Here is an 18,946-nt window from a genome sequence, read left to right as displayed (position 1 = left end):
ACGCTAAAAAAACGCTTGGCCTCTGGATCCGCACTCGAAGATTGAAATAAAAAAGCTGTTCTGGGGAGCAGCAGGCGACTGGTTCAGGTCCTGTTTCCGCATGCGCTTTACAGCTGGTTACCCGGACGTCGCCCTTGCTGAGACAAGGTAGAGCCATGGAGCCAAACGTAGCTCGGTTCCGACTACTGCACCGCAGGCCCCGGAACCCTTCTCAACTGTTGCTCTCCGCGTGCCGCTCTTCTGGGAATGCAACCCAACCCATTGGTTTCGCTAGGTCTGGGAACACTTCAACATAGCCCGCATCACGACTCACGGTATTCCCTCGTCGTCTGCTCTCTACATCCGATCGCAGCTGGAGAGGTTGCCGATATCCTGGTCATGTTCAGCTTGAACCTTGTGGATCCCTACGCTCAAAAGGCTCTCCTCGTGCGTACTGCAGCGTCAAAACTGTTCCCATTTGGTCAACACTGTTCCCACTTCGAGTTACTGATCAATTCGCTCTCGCCCTACCATAAACTTGCCGTCCCGGTTAGCTCTACTGGTAGAGCGACTGCTCCGGTGAAGCGGTGGTCTCGGGTTTGAACCCCGGACCAGGACGAATTTTTCTTTAACTACGAAGTTTCTGAGAAAACTGTATAGCTTTCCTTTGTAGCCGTATGGCTGCGCTCGGGTGGACATCAATTAGTAATTACTCCCTTATTACAAATCTACTCCACCTTGGGGGATTCCCCTAAACATTTGGTCAGAGCGAATGCGCATTCAACAATTTCTGTCCGCTTAGGAGCTTGGAGCCCATCGCCCCAGTCAAAACTCCTCCGTCTTATGGTGCAGCTTCTCGGCGCACGAGCTCCAACAGCGGTCGACACTCTCCTACGTGAGCTGTTCATGCAGCGGTTTCGGGCGAACATCCAGACGATTCTGGCCTATGACGGGATCACGGATCTCTCCAAACTCCCCTACCTAGCCGATAAGACCCTGCAAATCGGCAACTTCTCTCCGCACTACCGTCTCTGCGCCCCAAGCACTCATCACTTCTCATTCGGAGTAGACGGCTGAGTCTGCATCTATCGATCGGCTCTACCCTCGTACAGGTCAGCTCATAGCTGCCACAATGCCTCGCGCCAGCAGTACGTCACCTCTGCTCCAAAGACAGCGTGCTTTATCCCGTCCCGGTTCTCAGAAGCGCTGTCCGAATTCACCATCTAGACCAGCGCTCTTGGGAAGGAAACCGGAAAGCCGACTGCTAGAGGCGACCAGTGGCCAAGGCCACGAGCCCGGTCACCTATTCTATGTGAGGGAAACGCCACTGGTACCACAAACCTGAACGATACCGGTGCCCAAGTCAGTGTACCATCTGCTGTGCACTACGATCTTACTTCGAGACAGCTGACCTACCTGATCGCCGTGACAGGCACACGCAATTCTGGCTAGAATCAGTGCTGTCTGAAACTGAAGTTGGGTCTCGGTCGAGTTTTTCGACGCATTTTCGTGGTTTCCTAAGTCCACACGTTATTATTGGAGCCAACTTCCTCCTAAAACATGGCCTTATCGACGCCAAGCATAGTCGTTTTCTGGGCTTAGTAAACCAAGTCTCTTTCCAGCGTCTTGCTGCTCAGGCCACTAGTGATGCGGCTCCTTCCATTGCCGCGTTTACCGATCCTGCGTTCGCCCCTTTTCTCCGCAAGTACCCTTCTGTCACGGCCCCAAAAGATTGGAACCTACCTTTTCAGCATGAGGTGCGTCACTATCTGGTCACCACCGGCCCGCCTTTTTTTTTCCGCCCACATCACCCTGCACCGGCCAAGCTCAAGATCGCCCGTGCCGAACGTGAGCACCTGCTCGAGCTTGGGATTATTATACCGTCTTATAACAGTTGTGCCACTCCATTTCACATAGTCCACAGAACGGCAAGCAGCTGGTGGCTATGGGGCGACTACCGCACTCTCAACGCCCATACGTCAGTTACCTTTTCCCACTGCCAGATATTTCATGACCTCACCGCAGCTATTTATGGCAAGAGCATTTTCTCGAGTGTTGGTCTTCTCCGCGCCTACCATCAAATTCTAAAGGACTAGACAGATATTCCAAAAACAGCCATCACAACACCTTTTGGACAGTTTGAATGCGTGCGGTTGCCATTCGGACTTCGGAACGCTCTATAGACTCGTCAACGTTTCCCAGACAACGTCCATCGCGGTGCTGCCCTGCATTTTCGCTTACGCGGACGACCATTTTGTGGCTAGCCATTTCATGGATGGGCACTTGCACCATCTTCGCTAGGTATTTCACCGACCCTGTGACCACTGCATTGTCAAGAACAGTGGTAAGAGTGCATCCTGTGTCTTTTCCCTTTACTTCTGTGGACATCACGCCGACATAAGTGGCATTTGGCTCCTCAAAGCCAAAGTACAAGCGATTGCATATTTTCCATAACCTACCTCCGTTACTTCCCTACGCCCTATCCTAGGTGTGGAGAACTACTGCCGCCGTTTCATTTGGAGCTATATCCCTTTGGACAAGCCCCTTGAACGTTTGCTCACAGCGAAACTTAAGACATCGTCTACACAGGAACAATGAAGCCCACATGGCATTTCTCGCCGAAAAGCAAGCCTTGGCTGACGTAACCGTGCTCGCTCACTATGAGCCGGGAAGTCCTCTTCCACTCATTACGAATGCTTCCATTACTGCTGTATGATGACTCATAACTGATGGCTCATTGAGGCGTCTCGAACTCTTCTCGGAGCGTATGACTCCCACTAAGATGCTGCAGAGCGTGTGAAGGAGGGAGTGCTCGCCATGTACCTTGATGTTCGCCACTTCTGACACCTTCTTGGAGGTCCTGCCTTCACCACCTTTACCAAGGTCTACTCTTGGCTCATCCTCTCGACCATTTCGAAAGCCCTTACAGCGCGCGGGAAGTTCGTTAGCTTTCCTATGTATCGACATCTACTACCTACATTCGGCACGTCAGCGGCATCACCAATACTCCTGCTGACACTTCAGCTTTGTGGGTACCGTCACCGTGCATCACCATACTCGTTTTCATGACTTTGCTGCTGCCCAATTTACTGACTCGGATTTGACGTGATTGCGCGCGTGTACCACGTCCCTATAACTCGGCGAAGTCCACATGCACGGCACCAATCTTATATGTGAATGCTCTACTGGTTGTGCCAGACCACTTGTACCACTTTCCGAAAGCAGATCTTTGACATCCTGCACAGTTTGACCGACCCTGGAATGCGCGCGACACAAAATGTCGTGGCAGCTCGCAACGTGTGCCATCCGCTCGACAGCCTCTCTGAGAGTAAACTTACTTAGCCATTGTAGAAAGTCGTAAGCTTAATATAGTGCGCTTACTTGCATGCTGGCCACTGACACTCTTGAGGCAACAGTTTGGAGAGCACACTGAAGCTTCTGCTATCATCACTGTTTTCTGCCACGAGAATAGTCTACGAAATATTTATTTGTACTCTACAAAGGACAAAAGTATCCATAAAGTAGAGGGGTACAGAAACCAGAATTAATCACTCAGAAGCAATCACAATTTTTCATATGATAAATTGACCTCGGTCTTTCTCTGTGGCCATGGCACTGTTTCATAGACACTGCTTCTTTGTTTCTTTGCGGAAAGTTTCACGAAAGAGTTCAACGATGAGACATGACCAAGCATGTTTAGAACAGGTTATTTCACAAATAACTCCCAGTAACGCGATGAGCCGGTGAACTGGAACTAACGGGCGCAGATCAAGGAAGACATCCTTTGTACTGTTGACGACCGTTCATATTAGTGAGTTGGAAACTTTTCTTCGAGCTCGTTCCCTACTTCCGTCTTTGCCGCATTATTTGTTCGTGAAACTTAGCTCAGAGACCTAAAATGCATTAACAATACTACCCTTTGTCCCACCCAGAGTTTCTTCTCTAGTGGTTGCCTACTGGGCCGGCTAGATAGCTTTTTCTTTATTCTGTCATTATTCTGTCGTTATTCGGTCATTATTCTGTCATTTTGATTATCTGTCATCAAACCCGTACGCTCAGTAAAGCAAACTCTTTTCACACTGGAATAAACACAGCAGACAATGCAGAGCCAGTGTTGTAAGAAGTTTATCAACACAGCTAAAATTTATGAGATCCAGCACTTCTACTTCTGCGCGCACTTCCTTGGTTTAAAATTGTACGGGTGTCTCTACTCACATCATTTTTCAGTAAAATAGGCGCTGAAAATATAAAAAGTTATTCATCCCAACATCTTATACGCGACAGGTGGCACAAAGCTTATGCGTGCACGGAGTTCTCTACACTAAAAACTCTGCCGAATATAATTTCGCCCTGCAAAAGCTCACCTGAATTGCCCGCATCCGCTCCTCTTGCTACAAGGAAAGCACAGAAAACTAACAAGATCGTCATGACAATGCAGGTTAAGGAATGCATCTCTCCTGAAAAAAAAAAGAATTCGAATTTGGATTTTACACACATGAAAAGTACAGTGCATGTGAAAGATTCGACAGTGTCCCTTTTATTTTTTCTTACTTTACAGAAGGTCGCCCTGCCAGCTGCATTCTTGCAGAGAATGCTGAGAATTTTGTTTCACAGGTTGTTTATTGCCGATTATGGCTTAAACATGGGAAATGTGCAGTAAGAAAGAAACAAAAATACCGCAAAAGCTTTTAAACAATTATTCAGACTCAGAAAAGAGAACGTAAGAAGTTCATTACAGTAATACCTTTGTGGCTGCTATCATCTTAGTAGAACCTGAGAAGGGCCCCGAACATCATCTGAAATCTTTGGGAGGTATAGGCTGCAGTTCGTTTCCAGCTGGACACCATTTTGGTTGTTACTTTAGAAATACGAGGTCTGTTAGAAAAGTATCCGACTTTATTTTTTTTTTTACAAACACCTGATGGATTTGAAACAAACACGCTTGCACCAGACTACCTTGAGCCTTCGTGCGCATGCACAAATTTTTTCTCGCCTGCCGATAGCGTCAGTCACTGGCACGCAGCGTTTGAGTGAGGCAGTGCGCAGTGCTCTCGTCGGTTTTTTATTGCAAGGAAAATGGCGGAGCCACAGGAGCAGCACTACTGCACCAAATTTTGCCAGAAACTAGGCGACAGCCAAGTGGAAACCATTCGGAATATTCAGACGGCTTTCGGTGACAATGCTATGAGCAGGACACAGATTAAGCAGTGGTACAATTGGTTTAAAGACGGCCGCAGATCGGTGCACAGAGAGCCACGCTTCGGTCGGCCATCAACATGCCGAAATGACCAGGTCATTGCCGAAGTGAACGCTGTGGTGACGCGGGACCATCGTGTGACTATGCGAGAAATTGTGGAAGAGGTGGACATCACCAATTTTTCTGAACATTCCATTATCACCGAAAATTTGGCCATGGAGAAAGATGCGGCGAAATTCGCGCCGAAGCTGCTCACGGTAGAGGAAAAGCAGCTTCGTGTTGAAGTCTCACAGGATATGCTGGATTCCATAAACAGTGACCCAGACTTCATCAACACCATACCCGCTGGTGACAAGTCTTGGGTGTACAAGTACGACCCGGAAACCAAATCCCAGTCGTCACAATGGCAGCATTCCACGTCACCAAGACCAAAGAAGGCCCGCCAAGTGCGCAGCAATGCTAGAGTGATTCTGACTGCTTTCTTTGACTCTCTCTGTGTGGCACACCACGCGTACGCACCCCACAAAGTAAACATTGACCAAAAGAATACAACAGGGATGTCCTCCGTCGCCTGCATGGTGCTGTGCGGCGCAAGATGCCGAAGTTGAGGTCAACAGGAAATTGGCGCATCTATCATGACAATGCTCCTGCACATTCCTCGCACTAAATTCACACTTTTTTCGCGAAAAACCAGACTGCTGTAGTTCAACAGACTACTTACTCTCCTGATATGGCCTCCTGTGACTTCTGGCTGTTTCCCAAAATCAAGAGGCCATTGGAAGCAGCGCGATTTCAGACAAGAGAGGACATTATGGCTGCAACGACAGCTGAGCTAAACTCCATTCCGAAAAGGGCCTTTTCGGAATACTTCCAACAATGGCAGCACCACTGGAAGAACTATGTGGAGTCCCAAGGAGCCTACTTTGAAGATGATTAGGTTTCCAAAGCTCCAGTTATGCCAGTTTTTTTTCTTCGGCAAAAGGTCGGATACTTTTCTAATAGACCTCGTATGTCGGTAGTGCACGTCGCTTCACGTGCTTTAGGAGCTGCGGTAGTGTGTCACTTTCCTTTTGATGCTATACACCGCACTCATCGTTTCTCAGTGCATTGATAACGTCCCTCCCCTGTTTGAAGCACCGGAGTAATTTCTCGCCCTTCAGTAGTGGCCAGAGAGCTCGGCTATTTAGCCCGAAGGATGGACTTTCAGTTCCCGGCTGCGACGGCCACGTTCCGACCGAATCATGATGGTAATGGCTTCCATCTGAAACTCGGTAGTAGTGCACAGTAGAAAACTTTAGGTGGTCCAAATTAATCCGAAACCCTTAACTGCTGCCCTTCTCTCTTACTTTTTTCCCTCCGCTGTTCATCTCTTCCTCATGGCGAGTTTGAGATTTGCGGTGAGTAGTGAGGCAGTTACTGCCCATTTCCTTTTCACGAAACTAGTTTTTCTCTTCAACCTTCGCAAACATTCACGGCTCAAAATGAACGGGGGGAATATGAAGAAGACGACATTATATAAAGCAGTGCGCGGGAGGCTGCCAGTTATGCAAGCGGCGCGGAAGTAAGCAGCGACTTCCGAGTGATCTAAACAAGTCGGAAGAGAACCCTATCTTTTCGCTCCATCACCGGCTGAAACCCCGTTCGGGGCTGCATTTCTTTCTGAGCTACACATAATTTAGAGTGTTTGGGAATATTCAGGAAACGACTGCCCTCGCGTTCGGTGTCAGGTTCTTCGTCATGATCGCCTTGATATGCAGGGAATGGGATCTAGGAGAATTTCATGCTTAAAACAGCTCTTCAAGGGCGGCCAATCTTGTTCAAACCGGCTCGCATAGCAATATGACTCCTGAATCTTGAGCATGAACCCGGAGAACACAAATAGGCCGAGATGCGTCATCAGGATTAGTCGCAGAATGCTACTCAGCTGATGCACTTTAGCACAAATATAACCCTACGGCCGCTCACCTTATACTTTTTGGGGATGCGCATGCTTTTTCCCCATTTTTTTTTCTTCCACATAAAGTTTCGCTTCGTTAATATAGGCACTGATTCGCGCAAAAGTGTCCCGAAGGCGAGTCACCCGCAATAAAGAATCATAAAATATGAATACACTGAAATAAAAGCACGTCATGAATATTGGCTGCCTGTGTGCATAGTGGTAGTAAATGAAGTAGGAATTTGGTAAACCTGAGAGCTCCAGGTACATTATTCTGATCGCCATTATCTTTGAAATAATGCGGAGCAGTCTAAAGCACGTTTGAAACGCCTTGCGGCCAGTGAGAGGCGCACGTCATAGCGCCTCCTGGAGTGATCAATTATCTCCTAGTAAGACTGTTCACATCCTAGGAACACTGTAGTCTCAGATGACAGCTTTGGAAAGTTCTTTTCAGCGCAGAGCACAGAGATATTTTTTTTTCGCAGCCATTCTTGCACTGCGGAAAAGAGTACGGCTCATTGACCGGGCAACTTGCGACAATAAAGCATGAGATCCTTACATATGCTTTCCATATATGCAACTATTTCTCTGTTCTGCACTCATAAAAGAAGAAGCGGAGCATCTGGTGGAGGCACCCGAGATTTTCTTCTCATCGCTTTCCATATTAACACGGCAAAAAATTGCAAAGGACTACGTTATTTTCTAGTGCGAAATTTGAGCGCAGATCACCAGCTGCTCGAGCTTTTCGATAGATAGAGGCAAAGAATTTAAGCAAGACATGTATGTACAATTACAAACAACTTGCTATTTTTCACACATATTCCATCTTCAAGAAACACTCCACTTCATGAATAATGGCTGCCTCTGTGCATAGTGGTAGTCAATGAAGTAGGAATTTGGTAAACCTGAGAGTTCCAGGTGCATTATTCTGATCGCCATTATCTTTGAAATAATGCGGAGCAGTCTAAAGCACGTTTGAAACTCCCTTTGTCCAGTGAGAGGCGCAGGTCATAGCGCCTCCTGGAGTGATCAATTATCTCCTAGTAAGACTGTTCACACCCTAGGAACACTGTAGTCTCAGCTGACAGCTTTGGAATGTTGTTTTCAGCGCAGCGCAAAGAGATATTTTTTTTTCGTAGCCATTCTTGCACTGCGGAAAAGAGTACAGCTCATTGACCGGGCAACTTGCGACAATAAAGCATGAGATCCTTACATATGCTTTCCATATATGCAACTATTTCTCTCTTCGGCACCCATAAAAGAAGAAGCGGAGCCTCTGGTGGAGGCACTCGAGATTTTCTTCTCATCGCTATCCATATTAACAGGGCAAAAAATTGCCGACGACTACGTTACTTCCTAATGCGAAATTTGAGCGCAGATCACCAACTGTTCGAGCTTTTTGATAGATAGAGGCAAAGAATTTGAGCAAGGCATGTATGTACAATTACAGACAACTTGCTACTTTTCACACATATTCCTTCTTCAAGAAACACTCCGCTAACAGTTTTTGATAGCAGCGACTGGCTGATGCCGCTGGCGCTGCTAACGAGTCAAGTAAACGTGCATCTGCGTTTCGGCTTGGGATGCACGCACCGTGATCCGCTGATTCCGAGCCGGCGCCTCAGCAACAGGAGAACACCGCGCGCTATCGCGTGGTCGCCTTCACGGAGGAAGACGGTCGGGCAAGGGAGGGGGGGGGGGGGGGTTGGGGGGTACACGCACTGGCGAACGGTGCCGGCTCTGCGTTTCGGCTTGGGCGTGCGGGAGAAGTGGCGCCAGGAGCCCGCGCTGTCCCAGGTGCAGAGCTGGTTACGAAGGAAAATGGCGAAGCCGCGAAACACAGGAACGGGCGCTAAAGAGCTGCGCTCTAAAATACACCGGTCCCAACTAGCGCCGTGCACTTTCACCATTTCTATTTCCCTTCAACGAGTTTCTACAGGAACGTGCTTGAAACCAACCAAAGCGATTGGCCCCCAGAAACAATGTCCACATATCGAGTCGTACATATTGCCGCGAATGTTTCTAGCGTTTGTTTGTTGTGTTTATTTGTTCATGCTTCAAGGCTGCCGGCACGCCGCTTAATCGCTTCGTTTGTGACGCAAGACGCGCCTAGAATTATCTCGATTGATCGCAACCGGACGGAGCCGTTTATAGTTTGCGCCAGAATGTTCTAGTAACTTCTAAAGCTTTATCTCGAAGGTTCGCTATCAGCTTTAAAAAGAGCACGTCCGACAGCGGCGGTCATTCTGTTCGACGACCGACGAGCACGCTTGTTGCTACGCCGCCGCCGAGTGATTCAGTTCTTTGCGGGCGCAAGTCAGCCCGAATAAAGAGTTTCGTTTCGAAGACGTTCTCGCTGTTTTCCTGTTCGCCGTACTGCAGTCACCACTACGTGACATCTGGTGGAGGTGCTGACCTGCTATGCCCCCCAAGATAGAACCTGGTGCACAGCCAACGCCCGTCGTGCTTCGCCAGCCCCGTGAGCCACCGACTTTTCGTGGAGAACCACACGAAGATGGGGAAGACTGGCTGGACATGTACGACCGTGTAGCAGCGCTGAACGCCTGTGACGACTGCGCTAAGCTTCGTAACGTTTATTTTGCAATGGACGGCTCTGTCAACACGTGGTTTGAAAACCACGAATCTTCCCTCACGACCTGGGCGACCTTCAAGAAGCAACTACTCGCAACGTTCACTAGCGTCGTACGCAAAGAAAGAGCGCAGAACCTGCTGCAGTCGCGATTTCAACGCCCAAACGAGACCGTGACTGCGTATGTCGAAGATATGAAACGCCTTTTCAAGCTCGCCAACCCTGACATGAACGCAGAAAAGAAACTCTCCTTCCTAATGCGAGGCGTGAAGGAGCAACTCTTCGCTGGATTGATCCGGGGTCTTCCAACAACCGTCGCCGAGCTTGAAGCTGCAGCTTCAACCATCGAAAAGATCCTGAACGCCAGGACCCGGCACTACAACCGACCACCTGAAGTGCTGTCGGCAAGCCGCCCAGAAGATACCCCTGCAAGTGGAGGTAACCTTCGTGATCTCATACGCGAAATTGTTCGCGAAGAACTTCGCCGACTGCTGCCATCGCCAACACTGCCGACGCAGCAGACTCAGGTGGCGTCGTTCACGGACATCATCCGCGAAGAAGTACAAGATGCACTTGGCTCCCCGTCACAGACGACACCAACGGAAGTTGTAGCCATGAACTACGCCGCTGCACTACGCAGTCCTGCGCCTCGGCGATAGCCCCCAAGCCCTCTTCGACGCGCACCAGCTCTACAAGAACGACGGCCCCAAGCTCCTGCGCGCCCACATTACGACCGACGCAACAGCTTTAGGAAATGCGACGAGTGGCGGACTCCCGACAACCGCCCACTGTGTTTCCATTGTGGCCACGCCGGGCACATACTTCGCCACTGCCGTACAGACGCATCGGGCTGCGAGGTTTCGCCATCGACGCCCCTCGACCGCTCCCCGGCCAGCGCCCACAGGAAATTGACGACTACCTATGTCGAGGGGAGTACGTGTCTTCAAGCCGCTTTTTCCGCTCCCCGTCGTCGTCCACCGCACGATTTGCATCACCGGGCGGAAGCTACGCTGCGGCTGTCCGAGGAAGGTCCCCTAGGCCTCGTAGGGGAAACTAAATAAAGCAACCTGTGCAGGTCAGGTTGCTTGCCGAGGAAACAACGAAGATCCTCCAGCGACCACGCCGTATGAAGACGCCGCACCTACTGCACCGACGACGCATACAATAACCTCGACCACGACGCAAACCGCCTTCAAAACTACGCCGCCATCAAGAAAAGCTCCGACCACACGCCCCACCCACGATTCACATACCCGACGAAGCTGTAACCCGACGCCAAGGACGACGTGTAACTCCAGAGCGAGGACATCCGACTTAGAAGTGGTTATCGACGGCCGGAAAGTCACCGCTCTTGTCGACACAGGCGCCGATTATTCGGTGATGAGCGGACCATTTGCTGCGCAACTCAGGAAAGTAACGACCGCTTGGGACGGCCCACAAATTCGCACCGCAGGGGGCCACCTCATTACGCCATCAGGACGATGCACAGCGCGAGTGACTCTCAAGGGACATACCTATCCCGCGACCTTCGTAGTGCTACGGCAATGTTCCCGCGAAGTGATCTTGGGCTTGGATTTTCTTAACGAGCATCAGGCGATCATCGACCTGCGATCCAAGATGATCACCCTTTTCACGGACGAGGCCATCCCATCGATCAGAACTCCAGAACATCGCATTGCGCTTAGTGTCCTGGAGGAACAAGTGAGGGTCCCACCCCGCTCAAGCGTCATCGTCACCGTAGGCGCCACGGAAGCGAGTAACACTAAAGCCATTATCGAGGGGAACATGCAGTTGCTTCTCGACCGAGGAATCAGCATCGCAAGGGGCATCGCACATTTCCGCAAAGGACAAGCCGAAGTACTGCTCACTAACTTCAGCGAAGAATACCGGCACGTTAACAGAGGAACGACGATTGCATTCATCGACGAAATATCCGACGTACGAGACTTCTTCGCGCTCTCCGACCCATCCGTAGAAGATTTGCCTTACCAAGAGAACTCGCCCACTTTCGACATAAACCAGGCCCTGCCTAAGATAAGACGAGATCCGCACTCTCCTTCGAAGCTACAGCGAGTGCTTCTCGTCATCGCCGAAGGTCCGACAAACGCCGATTGCCAAGCATCGAATTATAACCGACCAGCACGCCCGACCTCTCCTCCCGAGCCCCTACCGAGTGTCGCCGCGAGAACGACAAGCCATCCGGGACCAAGTGGAAGAAATGCTGCGCGACGACGTTATCCAGCCTTCAAAGAGCCCCTGGGTGGCACCTGTTGTTCTAGTGAGAAAGAAAGACGGTGCACTTCGATTCTGCGTTCATTTCCGGCGCTTGAACAACATCACAAAGAAGGACGTCTACCCCCTCCCTCGCATCGACGACACACTGGACCGGCTCTGCAACGCCAGATATTTCTCATCGATGGACCTCAAGAGCGGCTACTGGCAAATTGAGGTCGATGAAAGAGATCGCGAGAAGACCGCATTCATACCTCCAGATGGCCTCTTAGAGTTCAAGGTGATGCCGTTTGGTCTTTGTTCCGCACCAGCGATATTTCAACGAGTAATGGATACAGTGCTGGCAGGCCGGAAGTGGCAGATGTGTCTGGTATACTTAGATGACGTTGTTGTCTTTGCCTCGAGCTTTGAGGAGCACCTGAAAAGGCTTCGAACAGTACTAGACGCAATCAAATCGTCCGGGCTAACCTTGAAAGCAGAGAAGTGCCACTTTGCCTATGAAGAGCTGCTGTTTCTAGGCCACGTTGTTAGCAAGGAAGGAGTACGCCTAGACCCGCAGAAAACATCTGCTATCGCAATGTTTCCGCCACCGGCCGATAAGAAAGCTCGAAAGGCGCGAAAAGCCATTTGACTTGCGAAGATTTTGGGTTTCAGACTAAAGACTTGGTTTACGTCAATGAACATTTGTGCCCAGAGCGGAAGCGACTACTTGGCAAAACCATTGGCAGGAAAAAGGAGATGAGTTGGAAGTTTGTCTGGGTACGCAATGGCCAGATCTACGCGCGTCAGTACGAGAACAGCACGTTGCTCAAGATCAACACTATGGATGATATAGCCAAAATCAACTGAGCTAAGGATCCATCAGTACATTTTCGATTGTTTGCTTCCAGATGGCTTCTCACCATCTCCTTTCCTCCTCAGCCTTAAATGAGCTAGCCTGCAATACTTACCCGGGTTGCACCAATGGTTTTCATTTGAATTGCCGTTCTGCAAATAACAAAAGTGAAGAAATAGCGTCATTAATTGAGTCTTTTGACTTTTCTTTTGATGTGATCATGCTCACGGAAACGTGGTACCACAATGAATCCAATTTTCTAAACCTAAATGATTATAGTCAATTTGTTCTCAACAGATGTGGTCGCAGGGGCGGCGGTGTTTCAATACAGGCTCTGAAATCCCACAATGTGGATGTAAATAGCAGGTTTACAGAATCTACGCCAGACTACGAGATTTTAACAGTAGAAAGCGGGAAATACATGTATAGTGTGCTGTATCGTCCACCCAATGGAAATTTTGATAAATTGCTACGTGCCCTAGAAATTCTTTTTGACCATGTGTCTTTGAACGAGATTACGTTATTTATCGGTGGTGATATCAATGTTGATATGATAACTGTTTCTGCGTCACAAGAAGAGCTCCTAACAATGCTCGACAGTTACGGTTTTTGCAATCTTATTGATGTGCCAACGCGTATCACCTGTACGACTGCAATGTCAATTGACCTCATCATCACTAACATCGATAAAAAAACACGCATGCTGGAACAATTCTTTCCGACGTCAGCGACCACCTTCCTGTGTTTGCCTTCATTCCAGACCACTGTTCTTCTCCGATACTAGAAAGGACTGCGTCATGCTATACAAGAATAGACAACAGCACTCTTGAGCGTTTTTATATGGACGTTAGTGAGATAACATGGGAGAATGTTGAATGTCTCCAGGAAGTTAACAAAGCATATGATACTCTGTTAACTAAACTAAAGGCAGTTTACGACAGGTGTTTCCCACTAGTATGTAGCCGTAAACGTAGAGCGAAAAAGCCATGGGTCACCGAAGAGTTACTGCGCAAAATAAAGCAAAAACAGAGGCTGTACGGGCAATTTCTGAAGTCTAGGGATCTCGCAAAATTGAAACAGTATAAAAAATTCCGCAACCTCCTCAACAAGGAGCTACGAAATGCAAACCTTGCATACTTTACTAAAAAGTTTTATCGCCCAGCGAAACATTTAAACCGTGAGATCATCTGAATAAAATTTTGATTTTTAATACAAAGACTGCAATTGATAGCATCATAAGGGATGGTAAACTTATTAAGGGCGAAGAGCTTTCAAATGAACTAAACAGTTTTTTGTTAATTTCACAAAGGACCTTTGCGGTCCTTTTACTGGTGCCACAGGGTATGATTATCAAACGCCAAGTGTTCCTGAGTCGATGTTTTTTTGAGCCTGTAACAGAGCACGAAATAATAACGGTATTCACAAACCTAAAAACTAGTAAAGCAGAGGACAAAGACGGCTTTCAAATCAGGCCGTTTAAGTATGTGATTAACTTACTCGCACCGGTACTGGTAGGCATTTACAATCTTGCTCTTTCCACCGGAACTTTTCCAGACCAATTGAAAATCGCTAAGGTTGTGGCTATATATAAGGGTGGTGCGAAAACATAACTGTCCAATTATAGACCCATTTCAGTTCTTCCTGTACTGTCCAAGGGCTTAGCAAAAATTATTTATACCAGAATAACCAAATTTTTAGGATAACACTCCGTGCTTTCTGACTGTCAATACGGATTCAGGCAAGGGAGGTCAACAGAAATCGCGCTTAATAAACAAAAGGAACTGATCATAAATTCTTTTGAGAACCGAAAAATTGTTCTTAGAATTTATATTGATTTTACAAAGGCGTTTGACTTAGTCCACCATCGTCTACTACTGCATAAGCTACTCCATTATGGAATCAGAGAAATAGGTTTATCCTGAATGGAATCCTACCTAGAAAACCGCATGCAAATGGTTCTCAATGACCGCACAACGTCAACATTAAGGAAACCAATTTTTAGAATATTTGTGCGAATGGTCGAGAAGGAATAGTTTAAAAGTAAATGCTTTGAAAACTAATGCCATCATCTTCCGTGCAAAGAACAAGCCTATCTCCATGAGTTTTGATCTCATGCTGGGTGACACTAGAATTAAAGTTGTAGACACTATAAAATGCCTTGGTGTGGTGCTCAGGGAAACCCTGAGTTGGGACAAACATATAAACACTATCCGCAAGAAAATGAACCGAGTCAATGGTGCCCTGTGTCAACATAGATACTCACTTCCAACAAAGATAAAGATTCTTATATATAATGCATACTTACTTCCAATCATTACCAACTATATAAGTGTCTGGGTACCACAACGAAACATAACAAACACAAGATCTTAGTTGCACAGAACCGTGCTGTCAGATCGACTGCAAATGTACCATGGCATTCCCATGCGTTTCCTTACTTTAAGCTATATGGTATTTTCTCTGTTGATATATTGCACCCGTTCATATTGTTATGTGCATACAAAAATGCAGTTAAAACAAATAATCAAATGTTCCTTGCAGTATTTAATCTACATCAGTACACACCAGTGTACAATACCCGATGTCTTTTATCTTGGCGTCTACCCTTTTCCCGTACTTTATACCGTAAATAGTCCTTATCCTATAACCTAGGAAGCTATCTCAACACATTGGCAGCAAATAATGTTTGTATAGAAGACATCTCAAAGAAACAGTTATTATCTATCATATGCATTTTCGAATATATTGTGGCATCAATGTAAATAGGTTCGGTGTATTATATTGTCTATTGTTCCTATTATTTATGTGCATCTCTGTTGTGTACGCGGTCAGGGTTGCACTATTGTCCTTTTTCTTTGTTTGTTTTGATGGGGATAATCAGCTCAACTTAAGCCTGATATTCGTGAAACACACTGCTGTCGTTGTATTCATGGGGCACTGGGGGCTACTTCAAGCTGCATTATGCAGCTATTTGCCCAGTGTCCCCTTTTTTCACTGTAATGTGTGTGGAAAAATAAATTTTCAATTTCAATTCAATTCAGTTCAAAAGTTGTGCGCAGATTCCTCGGACTGTGCGCGTACTACCGACGATTTGTGAAGAACTTTTCGCGCATCGCCGAGCCACTTACCCATCTGACAAAGACAGACGTGCTATTTAAATGGGAAGCGCCGCAAGTGGACGCCTTCAAGGAACTTCTGCTTCGTTTACTGTCCGCACCGATCCTCGACGAAAACGCCGAAAACGCACGAAAACGCACTTCGACGAAAACACCGAGACTGAAATTCAAGCAGTGTGGGCCTAGGCGCTATCCTCGTTCAGAAAATTGACGGAGTGGAGAAGGTCATCGCGTACGCTAGCCGTTCCCTGTCCAAAGCCGAAGATAATTATTCGACAACTGAGAAGGAGTGCCTTGCCATCATCTCGGCTACGTCGAAATTCCGCCCCTACCTGCACGGACGACCGTTCAAGGTGGTCAGCGATCGCCACGCACTGTGCTGGCTCGCCAGTTTGAAGGACCCCTCCGGCCGCCTCGCTCGATGGAGCCTACGGCTCCAGGTGTTAGATGTAACCGTCGTGTACAAGTCCGGACGCAAGCACTCTGACGCCGACTGCCTGTCACGAGCCCCTGTCGATGCACCACCGCCGGACGACGAGGAGGACGCCTTCCTGGGACCCATCAGCGGCAGCTCTTTTGTACAACAGCAACGCGCGGACCCCGACACAAAATGCCTAATCGAATACTTGGAAGGCAAGGTTTCTTCACCCCCCGCCTCGTTCAAGCGAGGATTTCTTCGTTCTGTTTACAGAACGATGTCCTCGTGAAGATGAACTTTGCAGCGAACAAGACAGCCTACCTCCTTGTTGTACCTGTAAGTCTGCGCGCAGAAGTTCTTCAAGCCACACACGACGAGCCGACAGCTGGACATCTCGGGTTTTCTCGCACCCTCCGCCTCATTCAAGACAAGTATTACTGGCCCGGACTGTCTGCCGATGTCGCACGTTATGTGAAAACCTGCCGAGATTGTCAGCGACGAAAGACCCCTCCAACCCGACCAGCAGGATTTCTGAACCCCATTGAACCCCCCTCAAGGCCCTTTCAGCAGATCGGCATGGACTTGCTTGGCCCGTTCCCGAAATCAACATCTGGAAATAACTGGATCATTATAGCGACCGACTACCCGACCCGCTACGCCAAGGCAAAAGCCCTACCGAACGGAACAGCAGCAGAAGTCGCCAAATTTTTCGTTGAGAACATTATTCTGCGACACGGCGCCCCCGATGGGCTCATCACTGACAGATGAACAGCATTCACGGCGGAACTGACGCAAGCCATCCTCCATTACAGCCAAACCAGCCACCGGAGAACAACTGCATACCACCCGCAGACCAACGGACTTACCGAGCGCCTCAACAAAACCATCGCCGATATGCTCGCCATGTATGTCGATGCCGAACACAAGACCTGAGACGTCATCTTGCCTTACGCAGTCTTCACCTACAACACTGCAGTGCAGAAGATCACCCAGATGACGCCTTTTAAGCTCATCCATGGCAGAGAGGCCACGACCACGCTGGACGCCATGCTGCCGAACGTTACCGAGGAAGATAACGTCAACGTCACCGCCTACCTACAACGCGCAGAAGAAGCCCGAAGACTTGCCCGATTAAGGATCAAAGACCAGCAGCGGACCGACGCCACACGCTACAACCTACCAAGACGCAACGCGGAATACAAGCCGAGACCGAGTCTGGGTTTGGACGCCCATTCGCCGCCGAGGATTGAGCGAAAAGCTTTTGCGACGCTATTTCGGCCCGTACAAGGTTCTTCGTTGGCTAGGTGAATTGGACTACGAAGTCGTCCTTGACCAAATGACTGCATCCCAGCGACGCTGCGTACGACCCGAAGTAGTCCATGTCGTACGCCTAAAGCCCTATCATGCACGCTAAAGGACGCCGTGTTTCCACATTCGGTGTTTATTTTTGCACAATTCGTTTTTGATTGTTGATAGCCGCATTATGTTCTAAAGCATCGAGTCGATGCTTCTTTGAGAGGGGAGTAATGCCGCGAATCTTTGTAGCGTTTGTTTGTTGCGTTTATTTGTTCATGCTTCAAGGCTGCCGGCACGCCGCTTTATCGCTTCGTTTGTGACGCAAGACGCGCCTAGAATTATCTTGATTGATCGCAACCGGACGGAGCCGTTTCTAGTTGGCACCAGAATGTTCTAGTAACTTCTAAAGCTTTACCTCGAAGGTTCGCTATCAGCTTTAAAAAGAACACGGTCGACAGCGGCGGTCATTCTGTTCGACGACCGCCGAGCACGCTTGTTGCTACGCCTCTCTCTTTGTTCTCTTTCTACGCCGCCGCCGAGTGATTCAGTTCTTTGCGGGCGCAAGTCAGCCCAAATAAAGAGTTTCGTTTCGAAGACGTTCTCGCTGTTTTCCTGTTCGCCGTACTGCAGTCACCACTACGTGACAATATAAACGGGGCTTGTATTAACAGGTGGCTTGAGTGTAAACGATTTGCCGATTGGAGTCAGTGGGGCTTTAGTCTGAGCTGAGGAGTTCAGTAAATTCTGAATATATGGTGGCGCAAATCGCAATCGTCGCTGCATGCATCAAACCTGAAGGTATCCTTTGCTGGGAGACTAAAATAGCACAATATATTAGAAGCATGTTTAATAAAAAAATCAATGGAGCGCAAGTACGCATACTTGCATTTCCGGGAGTTGCAACATCCTTTCACCTGTGCACTCCTAAAGGGTGCGTAGGTTCATTAATGGTGCTCACGTTTCCACCGGTTCCAAAGAACTTAATAGAGTTAAAACTGCGGCTTCAGCAATGAAACCCCATTGAGAGGGTTCGCAGGCTGATATAGCACAAAAATTCCTTTGTAATTTTTTTATGTGTCTGCTCCAGCAAACTAAACAAATTTTACACAGCACATGCGATAATCTCATGTTTACTATCGAGATCCTTAAAAATTTCGCAACATAATAGTTTTGTTAAAATTAATTTAGCAGTGTTTGCTTTCATTAAGAAACATTTCGCAGAATCAAAGTTTTTTTTAATTAGTAGAGGGGCATATTCCACGAAATAAGCAAAAGCTGATAGATTATTCAGATCAAGTCAAACATTAGCGACGTCGCCGCTCATTTTGCTCACTACAAAAGTGATAC

At 48.2% G+C, this 18,946-nt stretch overlaps 1 protein-coding gene across 1 annotated transcript in view; it reads right to left on the bottom strand.

Moving 5' to 3' along the window:
* LOC149328367 (uncharacterized) overlaps nucleotides 1-380 on the bottom strand; it is a 110,348-nt gene extending 109,968 nt beyond the window's left edge. The window contains exon 1 of the mRNA XM_089558974.1: nucleotides 314-380. Coding sequence (XP_089415100.1) covers nucleotides 314-380 — 67 coding nt within the window. The remainder of the gene's footprint in view (nucleotides 1-313) is intronic.
* Nucleotides 381-18,946: the final 18,566 nt, after the last annotated feature.

Source organism: Amblyomma mixtum, chromosome 9 (genome assembly GCF_055824585.1).
Source record: "Amblyomma mixtum isolate Tamu chromosome 9, ASM5582458v1, whole genome shotgun sequence".
Classification (NCBI taxonomy): Eukaryota; Metazoa; Arthropoda; class Arachnida; order Ixodida; family Ixodidae; genus Amblyomma; species Amblyomma mixtum.
Note: the sequence above shows the minus strand (reverse complement) of the source record. Positions and strands in the feature narration are given on the sequence as shown.